This window comes from Marmota marmota, unplaced genomic scaffold (assembly GCF_001458135.2).
Source record: "Marmota marmota marmota unplaced genomic scaffold, marMar, whole genome shotgun sequence".
Taxonomy (NCBI): domain Eukaryota; kingdom Metazoa; phylum Chordata; class Mammalia; order Rodentia; family Sciuridae; genus Marmota; species Marmota marmota.
The window spans coordinates 6,635,509-6,648,524 of NW_025999968.1; the positions used below are offsets into that span (position 1 = coordinate 6,635,509).

The 13,016-nt window shown below is 37.1% G+C and overlaps 1 protein-coding gene across 2 annotated transcripts in view; it reads left to right on the plus strand.

Moving 5' to 3' along the window:
* Window positions 1–3,959: 3,959 nt before the first annotated feature.
* Window positions 3,960–13,016, plus strand: part of Cd200r1 (CD200 receptor 1) — a 24,640-nt gene continuing 15,583 nt past the window's right edge. Inside the window, exon 1 of one of the 2 annotated variants that reach the window (XM_048803309.1) lies at window positions 3,960–4,344. In XM_048803309.1, the coding sequence (XP_048659266.1) occupies window positions 4,278–4,344 (67 nt within the window). In that variant the 5' untranslated portion in view covers window positions 3,960–4,277. The remainder of the gene's footprint in view (window positions 4,345–13,016) is intronic. The other variant, XM_048803308.1, reaches the window with a different exon arrangement.

Consider the following 13,016-nt stretch of genomic DNA (forward strand, 5'->3'; position numbering starts at 1 on the left):
AATCTATCATCCATCCACCAATCTGTCTATCCATTTCTTTACACTATTGTTTTTATTAAGCCATCCTCCATGCAATTCAGAAGATTCATTATTATTCTTTTCAATAACATTTCTTCAGGTTATAACACACATCCTATTCACTAGATAGCCATTTGTTATGTTTAACTAATTTCCCAAAGTTTTATATTAAATGTGCAATGTTTAGGCATATTAGCATATTTTGTGATGAAAATCTCAAAGTGCATCTATTACTAAATTTGATTTCACCAAATTATCTGCAGAGGGCAGCAAAGAATAATCTTAATGTAAATAGATGATAAATGACCAACCATAAGTTTTGTTTATTGGAACAAAAGAGACAACTATGAAGTCAGTGTGTCCAATTTGGAAAAAAAAAGTGAGGGAATAGATGAATAGATCTATTTATGGAAGATGTATCAGAGACAAGACAGAATTAAAAGGCAGGGCGTTAAAGAAAGTATAATTAGCCATATAGTTAAGAAATAGATTTTGCTGTGAGATTTCTTGGGCTTGAGTCCTATCTCCATCATTGATCATCTGTATTTATCATCTGGTAAAATCTACTTAATTTTTAAGGCTTTAATTTCTTAAACTGCAAAATGGGGATAATAATATTTGCTACATAGGGTTGTTGAAAGTACTAAATGAGGCAATATTTTAAATTGTTTAGAACAAGGCCTGTGTGTTCAGTTTAAGGCAAATATTTACTCTGAATATGACCAGTGAAATCTAAAATTCATACTAGGCATCAAACAAAATATGGTTACTAATTTCTCTGTTGGGTGTAGCGAATATCTGCTCCTAAACTTTCCTTTTTGTGCAGTCTATAAAATCATAATGAAAAAAATAATCAGTAGCTTTCAGGTGGCTATATTTTTTTTCTAAATTTCTAAGGGTAATTTTTGTGTAGTGAAAATTTCAAGATAAATATCAGTACAACAGTGGATGTAAAAATAGATATGTGCATTTTGTGAGGTTCTTTTAAGTTACCAATCAATACATTTAATTGTGCATGGAGGAAGATCCAGGACTTCAGACAATTTTTGAGAACTTGGGTTGATAAAAATTGTAGAGAGGTGAATTGGAAAATAGAAAATGGATATGTCTAGGAGTGCAGAGATTTGATTTTACAGTGTTCTGCAGTAATGGTTAGATTTGGATCTCTAATTGTGCCACGGGGGCAGGGAGGAAATAAAGAGTGAAATGTTGTGGAGTTTGGGTTTCTTGAAATTCTTCATACCATTAGGCATTGTTCTTTTACCTTTATGAAATTTCTAAGTTAGACTTGGGTAGTGGTAGCACAGGGTAGATTGAAGGAAATGGGACTAAGTGATTAGCTGGTGTGTTTGTGTATGTGTTTGAAAGGGGACATCAGACCAGATAGCTGAACTAGAGAGCTTGCCGAAAGTAAAGATGCCAAAGAAGCAGGTACTGGACTATTTTTGCAAGGATGCATATCCAGAAAATTCAGCTATGTGCCTGGGAGCAGGCAGGTAATGAAATTCCAGGTGGTTAATACTCAAATAGAAGGTGAATGATTAGGCAGTGATCCTGCATAATAAAGAGCCCAAGGAACAAGGGGCCAAAGAGACTGCAGTATATATAAAAGCTCCGTGTTCAGTTTCTTCATAATGGGAGGAGTCCCCGGGCAAGACTGCAGTGTCCTACCTTAAATGATGGTGGCTAAGTCTGAATCTGACTTGGAGACAGAGAAGTACACCTGATCAGAAGAAATTTACTTCAATAGCATTTGTAGGCAGATGAACCAATTTTGAGTTAATCAGCAGTGAAAGTTTGGGGACATTGTAACTTAATTGAGCTCTAAAACTTACTAAATCTTTTTTGTTTTAGCTGCCACAACCATTAATTGGCATCACATCATTTTTTTCCCTTTTCACATGCCCTGATTCTTAGTAGGTATTATTGAAGAAAAGACTGGTAGAGTAAAAGGTTGGAGTTTCTGGCTTGACCAAAACTTTTCTCTTGCTCTTCTGCTGTTTTCTGGGTCCCTGTGCTCACGGGGCACAGCCAAGAAGAATTTGGGGTCTTTAGATTTTTTCAGAAAAATACATTTACCAGACATGCATATATTTCTCTTATTATACTGAGTTTTGGGGCATACTTTAGGTGGATAATTTTGCTAACTAATCCTTGGTCCCTTTATTATTTTGAACACTTGCTCTCTATACGAAGTAAAGGTAGGGGTTTGAAGGTGGAAGAGATAGGGAATAGAAAGAAAAACAATCTCATTCTGCCAAATCAACTTGGTGAATCTGTCATTTTTGATACCACTCAACTAACTCCTGAACTGCTGATAGCAGGCTGTAGTCTGATCTCAGATGAGCACATGGGAGTGTTCTTCTCGAACTAGCAAACGTGAAATATTTCACTTTCAACTGTGTTACCAAATCACTTTGAAACTTTAGGCAGAAGATCATTTAGCCCTTCTGTGGTGAGTTTTGGTTGTGTCACTGAGCAAACATTAAAATAAATGATCATCAAGAATTTTTGATGACTTACAAAAAAGTTCCTGTCAATTTAATATTAAGTGGAAAAAAAGGCTATAGACTTGATTAAGAAATGTGCCTCATGACATTGGACTATTAATTGCATAGCAGAGACAACTCTAGGTCTGTCTGTTATCAAAATCCATGGTCTGATCTGCTATATGTGGTGGAAATCAAGAGTGTTTTATTTTAAATGACATTTTCTCACTTATTTTTCTGACACCTGGTTAAACATTGGACAGAGGAGAAGATTGCTATAATCCACTCAAGATCATAACTCATTCTCTCAATCTTCCATGCCGTTAGAGACCTTGTTTTACTGTCTGAGCCAAATCAATTCACTGGGAAGAAAGCCAGAGAAGGGGGAGGGGAAAATATATATAGTTTAATGTTTGGAAAGAAGGAAGATGGAATTGCTAACTTAGAAAAAAAAATGCATTGTGTTTAATCTTTTTCCTGTTTGCAATGTTTTCTTCCCCTTCCTGGAGGGTTTTGCCATGGGTTAGGAAATTCTTAACACACAGAAGATTTTTTTTTTCTCTCTCTCAGATGTATCTAAATGCAGACTAACTGGCAACATTAGGCAGAGTTTTCCTGGAAAGTTGGAATTCCAGATGGGTGTCAACTAAAAGATGAGTGTTTATTAATTTTGTTAAAATAACAGTGTAACTCTTCAAAGATGAAAGTAATTGCCAATGAGTACTGAACTGTGACATAAAATGATGCCCCCCCCATGTCTACTTCATGAAAATATGTCACCTTATAGGGCAAAATGGACTTTGCAGATGTGATCAAGGATTGTGAGACAGACAGATTATCCTGAATTATCTGATGGATTCAGTACAAACACGAAGGGTCTTTATAAGAGGGAGGCAGGGGAGTCATGATCAGAGAAGGAGATATGACAGTGACAGAAAGGTTAGAATGATGTGGCCACAAGCCAAAGAATGCAGACATCCTTTAGTAGCTGGAAAGGACACAGAAGAGATTCTCTCCATCAGCCTCCAGAAAAGCTGTAGCTCTGCTCACGCCTTGGTTTTAGTCCTATAAGACTCATTCCAAACTTCTGACATCCTGCCTGGTAAGATACTAAGTTTGCATTGTGTTAAGCCACTAAGTTTGTGGTTATTTGTTAGAATAACAATGGAAAACCAACCTATTTATGACACTTCCAGACTTGTATGCAGATTTCCTTCCTAGACAGCAATTTTATCCAGGATTTTTCAAGCAGAAATATTTCTTCCAGATCTGAATACTAAGGCTGTACACTTCAACCTGGAGAAAGCTTCTAAAAGGTATCATGACTGGGAAATGTATAGCCATGAACCCCAAACAGAGAAATATCCTGTCTTACTTTTTAATGTAAGTTTAGACAAATCCGTTTTTCTTGGGCATGTTCAATGTCTTACTGTAAAGTTTATCTGTGAGCAGCAGAAGTGAGAGGGGAACCAATGAGCTGAAAGATAACTCAATCAATCTGCTTCCTCTGTCTTTGCTTCAGCGCCTTGTACAGGAAATCCAATGCTGTGTCAAGTTCCAGAGAAGAGTTTCTTCTCTTCGAAGTTACTAATCAGGCTAAAACACATCCAGTAGGGGAAAGGGCTTGGAGGAAAGAAGTCCCCTGCTGCTGCTGGACTAAGAGGAACCAGCACCAAGAAGTCGACCGGAGGGAGCCTCGCCATGCTCACAGCTGCTCCTCTACCTGTCAGGAGGAAAAGTACTGAGTGAAGGGCAGAAAACAAAACAGAAATGCTCTGCCCTTGCAGAACTCATGACCTAGGGCTACTCTTGATGTTGACCTCCTTCTTCGTGTCGGGTGAGTCTGAGTTCTCTTTGGGAGAATGACTGGTGAGAGACCTGGACTTAGCTCCTCTGGGGTTTTCTTTGCCTTTCTTATGGGACAATGCAAGCCCATTGTAGCCATAGATGTAAGACATTACCCACAGGTTTATTTGATTTTATCATCTTTACTTTCTGTTTTGTCTTGTTTATTTTACTTTATCCTACCACAATATGTATATTTCTATGATTTGCCTTACTGCCCCTTCCTTATCCCTCATTCCCCTTTTTCTGACAGGGCAGGCAAAAATTAAACACATACTAGCAGCAATCAAAGTTGTCTGGGTTCTCTTTATCTTCTTTGCTTCTTTAGGAAAAAAAAATAAATAATTATCTTATCCCATTTAAGTCCACATTGTTGATAGCATAGATTAGGAAAGTTTATTGCTTTCTACTGGTTTTTATGACTAGGTACTTTTGAAATATAATATATGCATGCAGTTTTGCTGGAACACCTGTGATGTGTGTCTGTATTTTTCTTGAAGGTGTGTGGGCTGTAGGAAACACTTTCTGAATTAGAGGACACACTCCTCATCTTAGGTTCCTGTAGGAGTTGAAGAGAACATGGGGGCTACTGCGGGGGTGTCCTGTTTCACTACAGAGGGTTGTTAAGAGTTGATGTGATAGGGAGTTTGCAGGTTTCACTTTTAGTAGATGGAACAGTGGCAAAGGAACAATGTAGTTAGTTTTAAATTTTATAAATTTTATAATTGAAAGAGAAAAGGTATTTTTCCCCTCATTGGAATAACTCTAAAGTCATTTTTATCTATCTTTCAGCAAAAAAAGAAATATCACAGGTTTATCTTACTGGTGGGTACACACAAAATAACCATCCTCCACTACTGTACCTTTCTGAGAATTTTCACATATTTTTTTTTCTCTTTTGATCTGTACAGTAACCCAGTAAAGTACGCATGGAAGACATCTCTTCATTTTACAAAGATAGAAACTGAGGCTTAGAGAGATGACATGATTTGTTCAAGGTTAGAACAACTAGTATGTGTTCATACTCAGTTATAACATATGTCAGTAAACATCAGGAGACATTTGAAAGAGTGATTTTCTTCAATGTTTAACCCTTGTGCTACTCTCTGTTTCTCACTCCACCACTATTTAAATACCACTAAAAAAAGGGAGAGCCAAAAATTTGTTATAAACTCACTATGGACTGTTATTCACTTAAAAAAAAAAGTGATCTGAATCTTTCCACAGTTGGAATCTTGTTTTAGAAAGCTCTTCTAAAAGGCTGTGCAGTGCCCAATGTGGTCAGGGGAAACCAGATAGTTGAGGTACTGTTTATGGTGATTCGAACTATTACTCTTGGGAAAGGGAAAAGCATAACAAGATGAAAGTATAATAATTTGAAATTTGAATGTTTAATGGTGTAAAATTTAAAATGATTTCTGTGCACAACAAGGAGATATTGCATACATCAAATCTCTGAAGTCTGTTCTTGTATCATTATAAAGTTGTCAAAATGTTTAGAAATCAAGATATTAAAAAATCCAATTATGTGCAGTGATTTGGTGTGATAAATTCCCCAAGAAATGATTTAGGAGAGTGAGAAGAAAACCACTTGTGGTGATGGCTTTATGTTTCTTACTGATATTGCTTTGTTGTCAATACTGCCTAATAGAAGCAACTCACTGTGCCCACAACACATTCACCAAGGAGCAAGAGAGCTCCTGGCTTCAAGTTAACCATGCTTAACTGTTTACTTTTATCTACTTATTTGCTTATAACTTTAAGCAATGTGGAGGTTAGTAGACAAAATTTAATAACAAAATACCTGAGGGTGAAACTAAAGGTAATTTTGATTGTCCATTCCAAAGCCAAGTTCCAAACCTTGTACCAAGTCATCCTCCCTTCCACTGCTCAATATTCTCTGCTGCTCCTATCTTTTGAGTCTTGTCTTCTAGATTTTTTTGTATGTGTTCAAATTTTATTTTCCCATTTCAATTAAAAGCATTGTACCTTTTACAAAAGTTATTGATTTCACCAAAATGAGTTGCTGAATAGGAACCCTCATCTTTATTTTGGGGGGATAATTTTTACTCATTTATCATCACCTTCCACTAGAGGGCAAGCAGGCAACAGAGGAAGTAGATAAAAATCAAGACTGAGCTATGGGGTAATTTGAGCAGAATTGCAAAAGATGGAGAAAGAGATTAAAAGCAGTTATGAAAAAAAAAGAAAGAAAAAAAGAAAAGATTTGTCTTTCTTTAATTTTAGCCCTTTCTTTTTTAGTTTGTGATAGTTGTGAATTTACATATTAAAATAATTTATAAGTATATTTTCCTATAATTGTTTAAGCAATTAATAAATATATTGGAAGGCCTTATTAAGAGCATGGAGTGTATTCAAAGCTGAGATGAAGTCTTTGGGAAAGATTTAAAATTAGTACATCTTGACTTTTTTTTTGTGTTGGAGCCCAGGAACAATCTGAAGAAAGTTGAAATGATGGTGGGTTGCCTTGCTGAAGTCTTCATGGAGGAGAAGTATCTGGAATTGGGCCTTGACTGATAGGTTTGGGAAAGTCAGTAACTTTGTAAAAGGTGGAATGATTTTAACTGGAGCAGGAATATATAATTCAAACACATACCCCAAACCTAGAAGATGAAAGGGGTAAAAGGAGGAAGAAGTAGTCTAAGAGATGAGGAGTTGAAGGAAGGGGGACCAGTTATAAGGTTGGGAACTTGACTCGGTGGTGGATGATTTAAATTATTTTTAGTTTCCCCCTCAGGTATTTTCTTATTAAATCTTGTCTACTAACCAGAAAGCAGAGAAGGAAATTGGGAGGGGGGGCCATGTAATGTGAGCAAAGTCAAGGGTTTTCGGGGGAGAAAGAAATCTAGTTTGATGGCACAGATATCGTGTGCTGTATGATAATAGGAAATAAGGCTAGGTTTCAGGGGTCTTTGGTAACTGAGTAGAGAAATCTGAGAACTGTGCATTAGACAACGAGGGGTCATCTATTATTTTGTGAACAGGAAAATAATGTAATAAGGTAATATTTTGGGAGAATAGTATAGCAGCAGAGTCCCATTGAATGTTGGTAGCACTAAGTAAAAAAATTATTTTGAAACAGGAGCCAAAAGATTCTACCCCAGTATTCAATGATCCACATTGTTGGCTGAGAAGGGAGTTTGTAGAGGAAGGTATTCAGCTCAGTTTAGGGAGGGAGAACACTAAGGAGGGAAATTCCTGTATGTACTTGGAAATGTAGCAAAATCCAGGGTTTGTGGACAATTTATGAAGAGGATAATTCCACAAAAAGACTACCCATCAAAATACACATAACAGAATAAGCACTAGAGATTTCTGAATTGGATCCTAAGGAGCCTAATTATCTCATTCCTCTTTATAACAGAGGGCAAGATCTAAGAAGAGATAGGAAGACACACATGATGAGCTATGAATTGTGTAGATAACCTTAAATGGGAGGAAAGATACTTTTGCTGAAATTGAAGAATGAGTTGAGAAGTTGAGTGTGGGAAGACTAATAAGTTAAGAATAGCAATAAGGAGGCCAGGCATGGTGGCCCATGCCTGAAGTCCCAGGAAGGTAGAGGCAGGAGGATTGAGAATTCAAAGCCATCCTCAGCAAAAGCGAGGCACTAAACAACTCAGTGAGACCGTCTCTAAATAAAATACAAAATAGGGCTGGGAATGTGGCTCAGTGATAAAGTGCCTCTAAGTTCAATCTCTGATGGTAGTGGGGGATGGCAATAAGGAGATGTGAGAATATTAAAGTGTTTATTGTATAAACTGCTTCCCAATAAGATTATGAGTATTTTAATAAATAGTGCTTGTTAATAAAATCAAACAGAGGTAATATGATTTTATAATGTATCAAAATATTCATCTATACAGTGATTAAAATGTAATAGTCATTAATATATTTTTGCCTTTTCTCCCAAATATTATTCATGCATCAACACCAAGAAAACAATTTCCAACTTTTCCACAATAGAATTTATAGGCCTTGCATATCTGAAAACCTAGACCCCATTCTGAGAACAAAATCTCATTTGTGTTTAAGGGAAGCACTACTATAGAAGAGTCCCAGGATTGAAGCAGGACTGGAAGTTTTTCCATTTCTAAAGATATAATTTTCTTCAAAAATCTCTAGTACTTTGAGTTAGTGATGGTGTTGCAGATTATCTTGGAATCAGACTGATGTAGTTTCATGTGCAGAATATTTACTGGTAGAGGGAAAAGTCTTCCTGGGATCTCAACCAGCTGTTACCCACTCCTAACCCTATGGGGGGCTTTAGAGATATAATGGCCTTAAAGAGAACCTTCGTTGTCAAATTGGCTGGTACTTTGTACTTTCAGTCTGCTGGTTATTGGATGAGGACTGTTCTAGGAAAGATCTGACTTTGGGCAGAAAAACTGAGGTAATATTGCTGAAGATGCTGGAGATGGAATGCTGTATTCTACCAGTGCTCCCAGTAACAGCCGTGGATTTATTGCTTGAAGGAGATCCTGGAGCATGTCCACATCTACCATAGTTGGGGTTTCCAGTACTCTTCAGTCCTTTTTGATTTTCCCAGTTTCTATCTAGTATAGTATTATTTCCCTTTAGGTTGAAAAATTTCTTTTGTCATTTCTAGAAGTGTAAGTTTTCTGGCAAGGAGTTCTTTTAGTTTTCTTTTATATAAAAAAGTATTTGCTTTCATTCTTGAAGCATATTTTGGTTGGATGGAGAATTTGGGGCTGAACTTTTTTTTTCTTTCAGTACCTTAAAAATGTTTTACTATCTTGGATGAGAAGTCAGTTGGCCATATACACCATTGTTTTCCTGAATATAATGTGTTATTTTTTTTTCTGGCTGCTTTCAACCTTTCTCTCTCTATTGTATCTAACAATTATAACATGTCCATTTTGTGTGGTTATTTTCATCTTTAAGGAATTGCTTAGCCTCCTTAGATAGTAATTTACTGATTTGTGAAATGAAGAAGATGTACAACACTATTAAGAAGTGCAGAGGTTTCAGAAAGGAAGAACTTTAGAAATATCCAAATAAAATTATTTCGTTTTATATGTAGGAAAATAAAGCCCAGGCATGTTTGAGAAACTGTTAATGATATCTATCACTTAACTTTATGGTGGATGAGCTGAGTTTGGAACACCTTCTTAGTACCAAAAAATAGAGGGGAAAGAGATGCAGCAAGTGTGTGGGGGGAAATCTAGGACATTTTGATGTGATCACTTGAAATGATTCAGAAGGAATAGCAGCTAGAGCTTTGCGATTCTTGTTTAGGAAAAGTAAGTTATAGCTAAAATGTGGGTCATTTATACTGTCAGCCAATAAATAAAGGAGTGTCTGTCATGTGTCAGTCACTATGCTTCATGTTGGGGATACTTGATCAAGAGAGACACAACATCCCACTCTCATGGAGCTTAGAATCTAGTAGGGAAGATAGAGATTAAATACATTCTTGCAAATACCTTAATAATGAAGAGTGTGAAAGGGAAAATACAGGTTGATGAAGAAACACCTCACTTATGAGTTGGAGCTGGTCTGGGGGTTAGAAGGCTTCCCTGAGAAAGATATTTAAGACAAACAGAAAGAGCTAGAGTTGTGAGATGAGCATTCCAGGCAGGTCAAACAGCTTGCATGAAGCATAGAGGAAGCTAAGCCATGACCAGAGGGACAGAAACAAGGAGATCAAGTGTGGAGAGGTCAACTTGAAGTTCTGGGGGTTAGAGAGAAGGATGACAGAAGATGTAAAGAGAAAGAGGAGCAGGTGAAACTTTGGGGAGAGGTTGAAAGCACACTTGCATACCTGAGGAAAATACAGCTTGCAGAGAAGATATGGGAGTAATTGGTGAAGACAGGGAAGGAGATAGAGAGAGGCAAACATATTGGTGTCGTGGAGGAGAAGAAAGTGATTTGTTGTTGATGCCTTCTCCAAGCATTCATAAGTGGATTCAAGAGTACACTGCAATAGGGACACATGTGTCATAGTAAATCATGTGTGTATCAAAGAGGTTGAGGCAAGGAGAAATTTTTAAAGGCAAATTGAGGGGTATTGTAAGGTATTTTGAAACAATAATTCTTGTCTATGAGGGTCAGTAACAGGGGTGGGGGCAGTCTAAGAAAGACAGTTGTTGGCCAGATGTCCTCGAAGAAGTAGTGTTTGTGTACGGTTATAATAGCCTTTATGCCATATTTATAATTGTTCTTATCAGACTTAAATATGGGATTTCCTCCTCTATTTATTTTATTCTGCTTTTAAAAACTAAGCCTTTGGGCTGGGGATATAGCTCGGCTGGTAGAGTGCTTGCCTTACATGCATGAGGCCCCAGGTTCAATCTCCAGCACCAAAACATATACACACTAAGCCTTCATACAAACAACCTCATTTTAATTCGAACAACTTTCATGGTACCAAAATCTGCCAAGCAGAGCACAAGAGTTGCAGAGGGGCCAAAAGTTTGACTCTACAATGCTGGTGACCTTCGAAATTGCATTTTGAGTAGAAAGTGTGGGAGCAGCCAGATTGCTGCTCTTGTTGAGGGAGTGCGTGGGAAGGATATTGAGGCTGTGGGCACAGACCACTCATTCTAGAAGTTAGGTAGCAAAGAAAGGGGAAAGGATCCTAGCTAAAAGGGGAAAGCAACATCTATTTTTTTTTTTTCTGTCAACACAGGGGAAACCTGATTGTGCTTGAAGGAAATTATTTGAGAAAATTTAGTGACTCAGTAAAAGTGTCTTTCCAATCTGTGTGTGTTCATACTGTTTTAAGGTGGTTAGTGATTTTTCTTGTTTTCTTGACATTTTCTTACTTTACCATGGAATGCTCCTTTGCCCCAGAGGTTTATCCATTATATACTAAGGGAATATTTTGATTATACAATTCATTTTGTTGTATTGACAATTTTTTGAAAAAAATGTCCAACTGGTAAATATTTGTGGATTCCAAATAATGGACTCTAGTTATTTTCAGTCTCCAAGAAAAATCATTCTATCTATCCTTAATTGACTCCATCCTAGATGTTCCCCAGTGGTTGTTCTAAGCCAGTAATTTTAAGATAGTTGCTGGACAGAATCTTCTATAAAGCCTAAAATATTAAAGATCCTGGGGTGCTATCTCAAACCTATGCACTCAGATTTTTCTAGGGTCTAAGCAGGTAGACTTCATGAATCTTTGCAGGTGGTTCCGATAGGAGCAAGGATTAGAAGCACTGTTTTTTTTTTTTTTTTTAACTCAAACTATCCCTGCCATCCCTCTTACCCATTAGATGGCTGCTCACCTCCTGATTGACCCATCATTCAATGTAGACTTTTTTTTTTTTTTTTTTTTTTAATGTTCCCGGTTGGTAGGGCTCCTCAGAGCTGGGAGCTTGCCTCACGGATTCTGTCATGCCCAGAACTTTACACAGCTACTTGACACTGAGTAGCTACTCCAATAATGTTTGTTAACCTGAACTTCTTCAAAATGTCTCAAGTGTCTGTGATCATTCTTAATCTTTTTGTTCCTCTCAGAGATGAAATATCTGTCTTTTCACAAGCAACCCTTCATGTCTCATGGCCCTCCAGTAGCTCTAGGATTGTTTTCCCAGTTAGCCTCCTCCTTCACCCCTGAAATTCTACCTCTCCCTCTTCCTATCTACAAACAAGCCTTGCTCCCTGGTTCTCAAATGCCTCCCCAGTCCTTACTGCTCTAGGCGTTGGTCTGTCTCTCTTTTAAATCTGACATGAACAGATGAAGCTACTGTCCCATTTCGCCCTCTTTCTAAGTCAGAATTCTTGAAAGCCTGGGTCTATATTTGTTGACTGGATTGCCTCTGCTCAGCCCCTTTCCGTCTGGTTTCCACTGCTACCTTTCTACTGAAAATGCTCTCTTACAGATCTTAAAGGTCATCTGTTGACATTCTTAGTACAGAATCATACAACTCCTTAGATCTTACTTTAAGACTTTCCCCATGATTTGATCTTGATTTTTCCTGTCATGAATTCTCTTACCCTGGCTTCATGGCTCTGCATTTACTGTCTACTTTTCTTCGTTGTTTTTGCTAACTGTACTGCTTCCAACAGAACCCTGTGTATAAAAATTTTCAAAACTCTAGGTTTGGTCTTTCCCCTAATTTCCACATCAGAGAAACAATCTGGCAGCCCGTCGGATAGATATGGCTATGGATACTTTTAGTTGGCTCAGGCAATATTTTTAAAAATGTGTAGTAGCTGCCAATTAAAAATAAAATTGGGAATGGTTTTTTATCTAAAATCTCTGATCTACTGTTGCTGTGAGGATTAAGTCAAATGATGCATATGAAGTACTTTGTACTATGTTTGCATTAATAAACATTGCAAAAATGGAAACTTTATTATTTTGCTTTCTTCAAAGCCTTTGTACATACTTCATGTTTAAATAGCTCCCTACAGGTTGACTTTCTGATTAGTTTCAGTTTTTTAAAAACTAAAAACCATGCTGGAATTAATATTTTAGCATACATATCCTTAGATATATGAATGTGCATATATATTCAATATCAATACATTCACTGAACACGTTATTCTTTGTGATTATGGATACATATTTGTACAACATCTGCCTTAGGTCAGGGAACAAGTCTGTTTCCATTAACAAGTTTTAGGTTAAATGACAGAAAATACCTCAAGAAAAGGAAAAAAAAATAT